At 39.5% G+C, this 14,821-nt stretch overlaps 1 protein-coding gene across 1 annotated transcript; it reads right to left on the bottom strand.

Annotated features, from left to right (window-relative positions):
- Nucleotides 1–12,747: 12,747 nt before the first annotated feature.
- Nucleotides 12,748–14,545, bottom strand: GJD2 (gap junction protein delta 2). The gene is made up of 2 exons (XM_030452156.1): nucleotides 14,387–14,545; nucleotides 12,748–13,818 (listed from the first exon to the last, which is right to left on the bottom strand). Exons 1-2 carry the CDS (start codon nucleotides 14,455–14,457, stop codon nucleotides 12,975–12,977), a joined length of 915 nt encoding a protein of 304 aa, XP_030308016.1. The 5' UTR covers nucleotides 14,458–14,545; the 3' UTR covers nucleotides 12,748–12,974.
- Nucleotides 14,546–14,821: the final 276 nt, after the last annotated feature.

Genomic DNA, 14,821 nt, shown 5'->3' with positions numbered 1-14,821 from the left:
CTCTCCCTTTCCCTTTCACATATGTACAGGCTTAAATCACTCTTAGGTCTTGCTTTATTTTTCCAGAGTGTCAGTACAGTCATAAGCACCTCTGTAGGCAGAAAGGATGGAGCTCAAAGTTGAAAGAACAGCAGCTATTTTTGTTTTAGTTCACTCCTTCTTCTGTGGCACTTTAAGGCAGAGAGTGGGAGAAGTATGGGTGACACCCGTTTCATTACAAGCTCTTAACCTGAATACACTAACGCAGAGCAACAGCTTTTAATGTAAGAGTTTAACTTGCCAAACAGCATTAGGGAACCTTTTGGACCAATTAGCTAAAAATCTCCCTCAAATAGCTTTCAGCTGCTTAGAAACATTAAGGCCAGTATTTTGGTCATTGTATTTTGTTAGAGGGATACCAGACAGGAGAAGACTTTCAAGTTTATTGATGTGGTTTGATAACTATGTGATTAATAACTACGTGGTTTAATAACTATGCTCCTGTATGAGCAAGAAGGATGAACAGTAATGCACCTGACAAAGCTGAGTTGCTTTATGACTTTTATCTATGCGAATAAGTATGTGATATACAATCTATGCGATATATCAGCTGGCAAATGGATGCTTGAATAGCTGCTTAGTTAGTAAGAAGAAGGGCTCACCCGCTGGTAAGAGAACACTAGAAATCATGGAGTGAGATACTGACCTTTTAAGCTACTAGGCCTCGGGTTTTTCTGTAAGCTGTATTCTAGATGCTGCCAAGGATTTTGCTAATGTTGTGTAAGTTATCTTAGCCTTTTCTTTTCCCAACCTGTTATCCAATGATTGATACTGGTACATAAGCTATCAAAAGATAGACCGTGAAAAAAACGTGTTCAAAATACAAGCAACCACAGCCCCACACATTCAAGGAAGTGGAGAGAACAAACTTTACAACAGTAATTGTTGCTACAATAAAGGAAATCATATTGGAGCTTATTGGTATTTACCTACTATTGTAACATAATATGTAATACATTTTTCATAAAATTTCAGTTTACATCTCCTGGTTTATAATTTTTTTTCTTTTTACACAGGGGAGAAAAAAAAGGACTTTGCTTTAACACTTCCCTTTTTATGATGTTGTAGCTCCACCAAAACCCACAGATCACAGAGGATACAGTCCCTAAATTGCCCACAGTGGAGAATAATGAAACCAAGTTCAATTAAACCAAGGCTATTGAGCCTCAGGAGGATGGCACTTAGCAGACATTAACAGTGTGACGTGAGTTCCCTGGCACCCTGGCCAGGCTCTTAAAAGCATCTGAGAATACCTGTGAAGTTGCAGCATGGAAAGACTCCTCATAGTGAGTGAGTGACAGCAAGTGGTGGAAGGAGGAGATGGCTTACAGAGATGTATACATTTCCTCAGACTGTACTCAGGTCAGTTGCTAACTGTAAATCAGAATAACTGCTAGATTTAACAGAAGTGGTTGTGCAATATAACCCTTAAATAAAGATGACAGTTTTCTCTCACTGTGATAACAAGACGTTCTGCTGTGCCACGGGGCTGAACCACTCACTTTTCTTAACAAGTGTTTCTGTCATTAGCTTTTAAAGTCACCTGAGTGAAGTCAAAATAAGCCCATGGCTAAGAAGCTATCAAAGAATGGTCCACATGGAAGGAAAGGGCTAAGATGTCTTTACAAAGAAAAGGATCTTTCAAAATGTTTCCCTTTGTAAGGCTTAAAAGAGAAGCTTAAGCACAGAGGGAGTTAATACAGCCTCAGGTCTTCACAACATACATATATATATGCATATATATATATATATAAACATTATGACTCATATGTGAGTTTAACAGGGAACTAGCAAGCTAAACAAAATTGTGACAGCTGTCATATTCACTTTGAAATGTCATGCAGTTCATAAAGCTTTAAGAACTGCATGACAGAATAAATTTTATCTGAATTATATTTTTATGATACTGCTTAGCTGTACAAACAGTGCCAGACTTGATTCTCACTTGACACAGTGAAAATGTGACTCTGCACTGAGTCTACAAATGTCCATGGAGTTGTTCCCTCTGCACGCTGCTGAAAGATGCCCAGAACACCATGGACAACCTATACAGCAAACACTTCTGAACATTCTTTTTCTTATTTGCTCCATGCATGCTGTACAGACTGGACTGTCTTTGCAAGAGGGCAGGCAATGAGTTACTCGCTCTTGAGTTACTCTGCACAGTAAGCTCAAACCTGCCATCTCTAATAAAAAAGTGAAAAATTATTCAAGTAGACCATTGCTCGGATTCTAACAGCCTATTTATGAGAGCATTTTATATGCTCTGAAATACTTTCTTCTGTGTCTGTCAGCAGCCATCAAGCTGAGGATTTGGCATTGAGTCGAAGGAGTAAGGGACAAGATACAGACTATCATTTGAACTCACTAGATCAATAAATTGAACCAAACCAGAACAAAAGTAACAAGACAGGCCTATCTATCCTTTCATGGCTTTAAGCCGGTGTAAATCAGAGATGATAAAAAAATTTCAGAATATAACTTTTCACTATAACATGGTTGTCAATAAGAATAAAGTAATGCAAAATATATTATAGGTTAAAAGGTGGAAATGAATCAAAGATGCGAGTATGCGAGTGACCCCAAATGCTCAGAAATCCTCCTAACTTTACAGAAGGCATGGGATTCTTCCTGTTTACTTGGTCATGTAGCTTAATGTCTCAATCCAGAAAAGCAATTTAGCACATCCTATTGAAGAATAGCAGCCAACTTTCACTCAGGTAGCAGTGAAACACTTGTAATTGAGGAAAGAATTATAAACTGTAATTGACTAACCTTATAAGCCCCCCCTTTTTTTTTCATATCACATTTCTCCTTTACAAAGCTTACCACATTAGTTAAAATGCCTGCTTCAGCAGTTTGAAATAACTTACAGAATCCCACACAGGTACAGCTGAGACAATTTTAAAAGTTTTCCTGCCATACATTTCTGGCAGAAGCTCTGTCAGAAGAATAGTAAAGTTTCTAAAAGCCACATCTGAGAAAACATTTTCATGTGGGCCAAAGCTCATCTGCATACTCACAAAAGATCCCAGAAGCCATCAGCCCATAGAGGTCCAAACTCCACAAGCCCAGAGAAGTCCAGGACGTCAAAACCAAGAAGAGAGCCTCAGCTACAAGCCCATAGGAAAGGCCACTCTCTCTAGGCTCCCGCCCAGGCTGGCCCAGCACCACAGTCAGGGGATGATTCCTATCAAGATGAGCTGAGCTCATGGCATTTTTTGATGGTTTTGCCCCAGTAGGGAATAGGGATATGAGACATGGGATATATAGGGGCTTAACGGGTGTGAGGAGAGAAAGGGTCCAGCTGGGTGTAATTCCCTGATCAAAAGGTTTGCCTGGCCATGTCTTGCACCTGAGTAGTTCAGTCTGCTCTATCTTAATCCTTTTCTAACCCTTTCCTGGGTAAGAGACTCTCTACTGAGAAAATTGAAGTTAGTCTCTCCTTAGCACCAGTTTATAATTTTTCTTGGTGAATTCTGTTTTAAAACACAGCTCATGCAATTTCTAGAGAGTGGAATCAATTATGTGTTTCACCTTTGGAAGTCTTTTTGAATTTTATCTTTTTTTCACTTGAGGATATTCATGGTTTTAAGTATATCCAACTTCAGTGCTGATCTGCCATAGAGTCCTGAGTATGCTGACTGCCAGAAGAAGGGATTATAAAAAGAATTTTTTAAAAAAATTGCAAGGGGAAAATTTTATATTCTGATCATCAGAAGTAAAGAAGAAAGATCTTTTTTATATGTTATGTTTGATTTTAAAATAAAAAAGAACCTTTTAGAAAATGTCACCCTTTTTTTATTCTTCACTCTAATTTACATGCTACATTATGTTATTTTTCAGATAAGTCTAAGGATTTCTAATTGTCACAGAACAGAAATACCCTTACACCTTCTTAGGTAGAATTTCACTTCAAATATGCATTTGTTCTACAATGAGTCAGCATTCTTGGATGAATGAGCCAACATAAAGGATTTTGTTCTGTATATCTCTTGGCAACTGAGAAATTAGAGACTTCATTTCATAAAATAACTCTCATGCTTATTTTTTGCACTATGGATCAAATGCATGAATTAGGAGTTGCCTTGGGCATGATATTGCAGGCAGTTATCTTGCAGAAAAATGCTTCATGTCTTGGTGAAGAACAAGGAAGCCATCCCTGGACAAGCAGACAGTACCAAGTACCACGGTCTCTGAGGTGTTGGGGCCCATGAGAGTCTCTCCAAAGGCACCAGCAGGTGGAACAGAACACCAGGCAGAACCACAGAGCTCAGCGTAGCTGCTGGGCCCAGGAAAGGGCTGAATATGCAAGGTGACAGCCACCTCTGAGAAGTGAGGACAGGGGTGAAGGCAAGGACAAGCACTAAGCACAGCTCTCATTCCTCACTTCTCCTTAGCAGCAGAAAACTGGCAAAGCCAGCTCTTCCTGTCCTCTCCCTCTCTCTCTCCTGTGGTTTTGCTTATGCTGCTGAACAGACAGGAGCCAGTTTTCTGTTTTTCGGTTCCTGTGACAATATGATCCACTGTCCTAGGATAAACTCTGAGAATACACAGTTGCTTGACTGAGAGTTTTACCCATGGTGGAGTTGCACGGAGTGATGCTAAAAAAAAAAAAAAAAAAAAAAAAAACATAATAATCAGGAGGTTTGGTGCTTTTTAACAGCTATGCAAGCCATACAGTATCTTGACCAGTGGCCACTCAGGTGCTAATTACTTTTAAATAATTTCAGAGGAGAGCAGCAACCTCACAGTAGCTGCCACAGATCTGTAGCATCATTCAGAGTCTTATAGTAGAGTGGCAGGGGAATTTTCTGAGCAGAAGTCCTGTTTGAGTAGGATCAACACTACACACTGTTTCATTTTTATATTCTTGTTTTAGAAACTAAGACATTTGCTAAGCAGCATGGTCAGGGACCTTAGCATAGCCAGACCTCCTGACCATGCTATTGGCATGGTTCCTTTTTTTCTCTTTTATTCAAAGCAGAAGGTCATTGAAACAAATGGGGAAGGAATCCATAGGCTTTTCAGCACTGAAAGGAATCAAATATCCAATGCTGCATAGCTCTTTGGCACAGTGTATCACTATAAACCCTGTAATACTGCAAAGTGTAAGCTGCTATTCCAATAGTGTGACAGTTTCAATGTATCAAATTTGACACCTTTTCAATAAAATAGGCTAAATTTAGATAACCATATGCTCATGCTGACAAGCTAACTTCTCCCTGATACGTGTTTTCATGAAAGAGTACAGGAGGGCCTCAAAATTTAATTAGTTTAAAGTGAATGCAAAATATTGTATTAATTTACATGAGAAAGGTCAAGTTGCTTAGCAAACATCAGGGATGAGTATTTTCTACTTCATATACTAAGATTCAGCTGTACAACCTCCATTAATATTAATAGTAGTCATGCTATTCAAAAATCATGCTATTAATATTTTATCTATGTTCTTCCTGCAGTGTAATAAACACTGTAGAATCAAAGCCCCTCCTTTCTTGACTGTCAGCTGGGCAAATCTGAAGAGAGCATACAAGCAAAGCAGCCTTTTATCAGCCCAGATGTATTTATCATTTGTGCTTCAGTAACTTAAGAAGATGGGCCAATTTCACAATTACCTTCCAGTCCCTGCATCATGTCAGGGGATTTTTAAACAATCATTCAAGAAATTTAAGAATTTTAAAACAAAGACATCTCAGTATTAGTTACTACCACCACCTTTTTGTTAGTAAGACTGCAGGTAATGTGCAATTCTATATATTAATTTCTGTGATTAAACTGTAATGACTCATTTCATATATGCTACTTATATGATCACTGTCACTCTAAGATTAGCTTCTTTCTTTTTTTTTTTTTTTTTTTTTTTTAAATATGTCCCACTAAGCACTGTGATTCCCCTGGTTGCTTTTATGCTGTGGTCTTACTGGTCTGAAAGTAAAAAGAAATCTGAGATTCAAACCACAGGCAGAAAAAATCTTCAGTCTCCACTTACATACAAGTTACATGAATAAATGCAGGAGACATAATTTTAAAAAACAGAATAATAATTAAAGTGATCAATAAAAACCTTCTGGCTTATTTCTATTTTTTTAAACCGAAATGATAAGTAACTGTCTGCCTTGTGCAAACTTAGCAAAGAAATAATGACTGTAGCTGCTGACACTCTTTAAAAATTTCAATACCTTAAAATATGTGCAGAATCATAATTAATAATGGCAATTTTAAAAAGAAAAACAGAAAAACTGCACATCTCTGGAGGCGCAATACAATTAGTGACCCGAATATTAAATTTAAAAATACAACAAGAAAATTCTCCCCACACAGAAAAACCAAAGAAGCCTTACAATTAATGTAAAAATATTAAATCTGCTTTAAAAAATGAATTTCTACCACTTTTATAAATAGAGAAAACTCAATAGTTTCATGAAAAAAAATAAATGAAGTCTTCAAGTTTTGGGAAATCACTACAAATATAGACCAGATACAACAAGTTCTTTCCTTGCTCTAACAAGTTATATTCCCACTTGCATGGGAAGTGGTAGGAAAGAGCTGTGTGTGTTGTATCTCTATATATGTAAAGTAACTCTTGCTTAAGTACACTCAGTTGCCAACATTTAGCAATGTCAGATATCAACTTTTCCCTCTGAGGATCTGTACATACCCAAATTTGTACCCATTGTTAGTGCAGATTCTATTTGCTTCTTTCAAAGGGGAAGGTAAAGAAACTCCCGTGGCTGTTACCTTTCCTCAAAACACCTGAACCTCAAGTCCACCACATGCAGTGCACCTGTGAAAGCCTCTTTATATTAAAGCTTTCCTGACAATGCAGAACTCCAGCTGTAGCTCACGTTCATCACAAGTTCTGCTTTTATGTGAAGCCCGAAGTCCGACTGGTTCATCTAAATCTGTTGGACCCATGCCAAGCACTGCCTGTTTTCTGATGGGTAAATTTTCTGCTGTCAGAATGGTTTTCATTGCAGACCAGTGCTGAAGAATATGATGTGTTTCAAAAACCCCCAGATATATTAAATCCGGTATGGCTAAGAGTGAAGCTAGGGACATTGGCATTCACCATGGCTTTGGACAGTGTAATGTACCCTTTGATTCTTCAAAGAAAAGATGGAAAATATTTCTAAACAGTTTCTAGAACTGTCTTGCTTACGTAAGAGATAATGCAAGGAATCTTGTATATTTCATCATGAATGTGTTCTGAGCATGCTTTTATTTCTAAACTCCATAGTAAGTGGAGAAAAGTAAGTCCATATCCCACCTGTCTGCCCTTAATACCTATAAATCCTTACTTTTTTATCAATTTTGCTGTTCTATATACTTCCTTAATCTTATCTCTTCACAACCTGTTATTGTAATACATTATAAAATCCCTGTTCAATGTTAATTTTTAAAAAAGCAACTTAGAGATTTGACAAATAAAGCCTGTCATTGAAAAGGAAAAGATATCTTCCAGAGGCAAAGTTGCTTTATTGGGGCAAATAATTACTTTAGTGCTCCTCCAAGAAAATATTTTGTTAACAGATTTCAAATACAGGATTAACTGTTAATAACACTTTTTAAAAAACAGAAACTGATTCGATTTCAACCAGCAATCTTTTGATATTTCTCTGACAAAATAATATGAAAATATTGATCATAGAATCCTAGAATTGGCTTGGTTGGAAAAGACCTTTAAGATCATCAAGTCCAACCTAGGACACTGCCAAGCCCACCCCTAAATTATGCCATGATTGCATCAGAGACTTAACAGTGTATTTCAAAACTGAATGTTACATTTAAATATGTCCCATGAAATATATTTTTAGAAAATCTCATACAGCAAATGCTTTTTTCAGGGAAAGAAGCTACAAGTCCAGAATTGCTTAATCACTTTAGGACCTATTAATTATTCTCCAGGTACTGATAACATTTCTTTGTCCTTTCTAGCCACAACACATACATAAAAGGATTTAGATTAGTGGAAAATTACCTTAATTTCACCTTCTGTTGAATACAGGAGATGAACTCAATTTAAAGGGGACATCAGAGAGTCATTGCACACGTGGGTGTTCACAAGGTACAGATCTGATTGATCCTGCATTTCAGTCACCACTAGGAAAAAGCTGATAGATTTTAATGCAACGAAGGCAAGCCTCTTTTCAGCTATAATGTACATACACAGTTGCTCATCTAAACTTTCTAAAGCAATTAGGATAGACCATAGCCCCAAAATTACAGAAGAAAAGGGTGATTTGGGGTTTTTTTTGCATGTCATTGTATATAGTTACAAGAATACCAGCCTGTGTATTACTTGCACAGTTTGTACCCATCTTTGGATATGTGACTTCTACTGCACCCATCACTGAAATTCAGTCTGTAACATACTAATAAAATTTAGGTAAAATTATTTTAACAATCGTGTATATATTTAGTTACTATTCTATGATGATGTATATATATATATTAGCTTGTTACTAATGTGGTGCAGCTGAATATTCCATATCTGCCCCTATTTCACGGGCTGCTGACTCCTGATTGACTTCTTCAGTACATTTTAGACTTCATATGAAGTATTCCCTGGTGGAATTTTTTTCGCAGATATATATTAGCAATTTCATTGCAAGGATAGCTGCTGGTGTCAGCAGCTGATACTAATCTAGTATGATTTTTGAAAGCTTACAATAAAGCAAGATTTCTGGGGAAAGTATCCCAGACTGTCCAGAGCTGGGTGTGCAATGCAGATATAGTGCAATCTCTCCTATTAATCTCATTAAATAATGAAACTCAGTTTTACTCCACCCAGGAATTGATTTAGTCTCACAGAGAACAAAAAGTCCCATCATTGAATTCATGAAGAACAAGACCAGATCCTAAAAGAGAATAACCTATGCCTGTTTTCTTCACACAAGTCTCAACTTTTTAATTCCCATTTCTATAGCTGCACACCAAACAAAATTCTCTAACCTGTTTCACAGGACTAATTTGGAACATTTCAATCCAAACAAAGTAAATACAGAAGGATGCAGGGATCACATCCACCTGGTCCATCCTTGTGCCCTTCAAGAAATGCATTCTTTTAGATGAAAAGATGAAAAGGATTCTTCCTCACATTCAAATTTAACATTCCATGTACATCTTTTCTTATGGTTCTACATGGCAGCAGCCACATCATGTCCTACTAGATATAATACACAACAAACACTGAGCCAGCGTTGGAGTTTCTGTGTGTTTCTGACTTTGCAAGCATGAAACAAACTAAAATACATCTCACCACTTCTGTGATTCGTTCATCTCTATTGTTCTCTTTATTCACCATATTTTTCTTCAGAAAGATGACTTCAAAGTCAACCAACTCTGAACTATGTACAGCAACAGTCAATTCAGCTTCTCCATGTAAAAATACATCCATTTTCCATAAAAAAAAAAAAATCCTTATTTAAAACAAAATCATTCCATAGCATCTCATCGCAACTTATATATACTGAGTGAAATGGTTTGACCCCCCTATTTAAATACTTCTTAAAATTCACAGGGGCTTGAGAAGCATAAGATCAAGCCTTTGTAAACAATAAAATGGTACCACTATTTTACGTAAATTTTTAAATTCCACACAACCAATAGTGTATTGAATTCTACTGCAGTTTTCTCTAAGAACGCAGTGAACATAACGTTTAGGTTTGAACTTAGGAAGACATACAATATTGTCCACCAGTACAAAACAGGGAATACAAAGAATAAAGCAAACATGACCTGATTTTTCACATTTAATGGCTGGTTCTTCCATAGATGTCAATGGCAAGACTGATTCATTTCATCAAGCAGGAAGAAGACCTAAGTGGCCGGTAATGTGCCATTCAGCTTCATGTTCACTTAACACACTTTTCCGTTGTGGTGACAATTTTAAAGCATTTATTCTGTAAATGAAGTCAGCTTTCATGTAAACAGTCCATCAGCATTAATCATATGACTCTCACATGATACATTAGGAAAAAAATGTATACGGTATTTCTCTTGTCCATGACAGTTAAGTAGTTGGTAAGAAATGAAAAATAATGGAAAAAGAAGGCTCGAACAACTGATCTCTTGACACCATTTCATTTATCTTCTATGAAATATGAAAAGCCATATTCTCTTTAGTGTAAATATGGATAACAGCATTTCTATTGATCAAAACATACATCCTTGACAATTTTAACACTTATCCTGTTGCAGAAATTGACATTTGCGTTTCCTTATATACTTCTCTTAGGAAAATTCTGAATTTACTGGAGTACAAAGTGTGCAGCTAAATAAAATAATTGAATGAAACAAGTCACTGGCATTGACTGTTATAAACAAATACTTTCCTGGTCTTAGCTAAAGAATTCTAAGGTATTTAGAACTTTAAAGCTATCAAGACATGCACCTTCACTAGAGTTAGACTAAACACTGCTATGCAGTCACTGGAAATAACTTGCATTAGGGCTTCTGCCTAACAGGAAATTATGCTGAATCTGAAACAAAGCCCAGTGAATTCACTAGGAGGTTTTTTACTTCAACTTTAATTGGCACTCGATCGAGTCCTTTGCACACAATCTCCCATTTCTTCAGCATTAAATCAATCCTTCTGACTGTCAAGCAATATTTTTCTCTTCGATATCTATTCAAAAGGAGATTTTGCAAACCATCCCAGGACTCTGCAAAATTAAAATCAGACTTGGATTTGTGTGTCAATTAAAAATCTTTAGAAGCTTGTTATATTGCAGATGGAGATTTTAGCTGCCATGTTGTCCTTCTAAAAATAACATGCAGTTTTCCAGTGAGCATGCAGTCAGCTAGCAATATCAATGTGCATTTATATCACAAAGAATCATTTGAGAAATCCATCTTAATAGGTTTTTATAATCAAATTGGAAAAACTGTTCATGTTATACATAAGGAAAAATATTTCTTAAATCTTTCAAAACATGACACATCTCAAAGTCGTTTTGTATTTCACAGTGGAGGAAAAAAGACCTCCATGAAAGTGATATTGAATACACTATCTAAGAATTAATTGACGTTTTTTTAAGTGACAATGCTGGCAAACCACAAGAATGAAATGTTATTTACTGTAAGCCAAGAGGAAAAGATTTATATGCATTATCTCCAAGCGAAAATACAATAAAATCCATCTTTAGGCTTGAAATAAAATGCAATCAAAAGGCCATTTGTGACTCTGAGCCCCTGTCTCCTTCTTGTGTTATAAACAATATCCAAATTTTCCAGCACCATTTTGGCCCTTCTCTTTAAAGGGCAGATAATACTTAGTTAGGAATGCACTTGTATGGTGTTTTAGTCCTGATCCAACTCCTACTGTTGCCAGCAGGATATTTTCTGTTTAATTCAGTGGGAACTAAGTAAGGTCCTTAAGAAAAACTTAGTATCCCGTCTTAAAATGATTGCTGCTAACAGAGATTTATTTGCGACTGCCCCAGTGGCTTACCAGTAAGTTGATGGGACATGAACAGGATATTTCTTGAACCAGCTGTAAGGCAGAAAAGCTGAGGTTACTATTTGGATTATTCCCGGATTAAAAACTACAATTGTTTCATTTATAGGCAAATGTACTCTGGCTATTGCTAGAGTGACCTTGTCTGCCAACTGTGCTGCCCTTAGTGTCAGCAGAAAGAAGGCTGTTGGTGTCAGTGGGCTTTGGATCAGGCTTTAAAGACAAAAAGTTTGCTTAAGGAGGAAAACAGATATAACGAACAGTTCTGATTTCCCAGGTTTTGTCATTTAGAGTTTAGAATATCAACAAGACACTTTAAACCCTGAAGAATAATTGTTTTAAGTCAGTTATTTTGACCCTGTATGTTTCTACAACTGCATACAATAGTAAAGAAGAACAAATCTCTCTGGCTTACAAAAAAAGGCAAATACTTTATTTATCAATAGATACTTTAGCTACTTTTTACACTGTTGCAATGACTAAACAAATAGCATAAATTAAACAAAGGAGAGTATAAAATTACTTTATTCCAGCTGGTATCCCAAGACAACCTTTTAACTAAGTACAGAGTTAGATGTTTTGAGTATGGCACTTATATAAATAAGAGCAGAGAGAAGGTGATATATTCACAGTTAAAAGCAATGAACTCTGTTCCTTTGGTATGTGTGTCATCCTAGGTAATTGTAGGTAAATACATAACTTGGCTGGCATGAACCAACTCCATCTTATTCATGCACATATTAGGGAATGAACTGAAATGTACTGATATATTTTGCAGATCACAACTAATGAAAGATGATTAAGGTCTCTGGTGTGTTTGTGTGTGGACAGGCAAACAAAAAAATGGCAAAATTATAATTAGCATTTATTGCTTGGCGTAACTAATTGATGCACAAACTATGATAGAAAGTAGCTAGTAATACACACCAGGAATAAACTCGGATTTAGACAAGCGAAAAATGATAAGACATCTGTGAGATAGGTGAACGCAGATATCCTGATTGAGCTGTGGTCAGGTCCCTTACAGTGGAACTACCCTCCGTATAAAACATGCTTACATCTATCTGCATACTTCAAGTTTCCCCCACCCCATCCCACCCCATATAGAGTATCCTTGCAGATTTTAATATGAACATTCTACACATTTACAACAGTTAGTCAGACAGCCCAAACTGTAAACTTATCCTTCCTAAGGGCGACCAGAAAGCCGCTCCCAAAACAGATGACATCCAATCATTGGAAAGAAAAGTAGGAATAGTGGCTGTGCTGTAAGGCTAGATCAAGCATGGGTTTATAGCTGTTTTTTCAGTCTTTTACATAGCACTGCATTTTGCAGCTAGTTCAGTAAGTGCAGATCCAATACCTTAATGGCTTTCTTGGTGGTTTGATAAAATGCTTGCCTAAGCAATGTACCTTTCCCTAACGGTGTCTGGGTCTGTTCCACCTGGCACAGTGCTTCAGTTCTGTCACAGCCTCACACATAAGCTGAGTCACTTGACTGAGTCCTGCCAAAGTTAGGCATGCTCATTCTTGGCAGGTCCTTATTTCTGATTTCGTATATGGATTTCCTTTTTGCCTGTACTCCTCTCACTGCCATTTTGATCTTTCTCCAGCCCAAGTGGTTCAGTTCTGCCAAATTGAGCACCACACAAATCCCACTGACAGCAAACATGAACACCAAGAACACAGTCTTCTCAGTGGGTCTAGAGACATAGCACTCTACTTCTTTAATGCAAGGGTATCTGTCACATTCATACATGGAAGGGACATTGAATCCATACAGAAAATACTGTCCCACTAAGAATCCGATCTCTAGGGCATTTCGAAAGACCACTTGGATGATATAAAATCGAGAAATGCCTTCTTGCCTCCTCATCTTTGACTTTGTAGTTCTGATAGCAGGATTAGGGATTTCCTTAACTTCTAAGCAGTCTGGTTCTGCCTCTTTGGTGGAGTTCTCAGTATTCTGTAGCACCCCATTGACAATCGTGTTCTTGATTTTCTTACTGTCCTCACGCTTCATTGAATCCTGGTCCCTCTCCAAGGCGAGGAAGACAGTGGAGTACCTCCGTTCCCTCTGCTTAGCAGACTGGTGAACGGAGTATGTTATGAAGCAAAGGCTGGGAGTGCACACCATGATGATCTGGAACACCCAGTACCTTATATGAGAAATAGGGAAAGCCTGGTCGTAACAAGCCTGGTTGCAGCCTGGCTGCAGCGTGTTACAGACAAACATAGTTTGCTCGTCATCGTACACCGTCTCCCCTACAATGGCCACAATGAGGATCCTGAAGATCACCACCACGGTCAGCAGGATCCTGGAACAGAGAAGCCCGTCAGTGCGCGCCGCCGCCGCGCGGCCGGGAGCTGTCCAGTGCTGACCGGGACCCCGCGCCGCCGAACCCCGCACCGACACCATCCGCCGCTGCTGCTGCCGCCGGCCCCGCTCCCGCGCAACATCGCCTCGGCGCGGAACTGTGCGGCGAGAGAACCCGCGGCTGCCCGAAAGCCCGGGCGGCGCTCAGCGCTCCCCCTCGCCCCGCCGCCTTTCGGAGGTAAAGCGACCCGTTCGGGCCCCCGAGAGCACGGGAAGGGAGCAACGCTGGGTTGCTCCGGCGGCGGGACGCCGATGGCGGCCGGGACGCCCGGATGGCCGCCCGCTGCCCCATGGCGCCTCGGAGACAAGGACGGCGGCGTTGGAGGTGTCCCCAAGCCCCGGTGACCCTGTGCCGCGCGCACACACGCGCGCGCTCTCAAGCCACCCACCGCAAGAGCCCCGCCAGAAAGGTGTCCCCAAGCCCGGGACCTGGTGTGTGCCGCCAACCCGCCCGTTCGGACGGAAGAGAATCCCTCCCGTGCCCTCCGTAGCTCCCCCGCAGCTCTTACCTCCCTATCATAGTAGAATGCTGCTGCACGGCAGCCTCCAGTAGCCTCTCTAGAATAGTCCATTCCCCCATCGCTGTTCATCCGGAGACAAAGACTTTGGCAAGCGGAGGGGATCTCTTCACTTCTTCCTTCCTTGCCCCCCCTCCTCCCCTCCCTTTTTTTTTTTTTTTTTTTTTTTTCCTCCTTGCAGGGGGAGGAAAACAAGCGAAAGAGCAACGCCCCTCTACCGCCCGCAGTCCGGTGGCGGGAAGGCGGCTGGAGGCTGCAGCTCTGCCGAGGACTCCCGGCTCGGCGGGGCTGTTCTGAGCTGTGCCGGGCTGTGTCGGGCTGGGCTACACTGGGCTGTACCGAGCTCTGGGCCCCACGGCGGCCGCCACCGGCCCGGCCCGCTCGGCTGGTGGCCGGCGGATCCGCGGCGTGGAGGGAGGAAGGTTG

The sequence above is a fragment of the Calypte anna genome, chromosome 5A (assembly GCF_003957555.1).
Source record: "Calypte anna isolate BGI_N300 chromosome 5A, bCalAnn1_v1.p, whole genome shotgun sequence".
In the NCBI taxonomy this organism is placed as follows: domain Eukaryota; kingdom Metazoa; phylum Chordata; class Aves; order Apodiformes; family Trochilidae; genus Calypte; species Calypte anna.
This window is presented reverse-complemented; position numbering and strand designations above follow the sequence as displayed.

Coding starts and splice junctions, on each gene's coding strand:
- GJD2 (XM_030452156.1), bottom strand. CDS start 14,457: ATGGGGGAATGGACTATTCTAGAGAGGCTACTGGAGGCTGCCGTGCAG. Junction 13,819..14,386: donor CATTCTACTATGATAGGGAG/GTAAGAGCTGCG, acceptor TCTCTGTTCCAG/GATCCTGCTGACCGTGGTGG.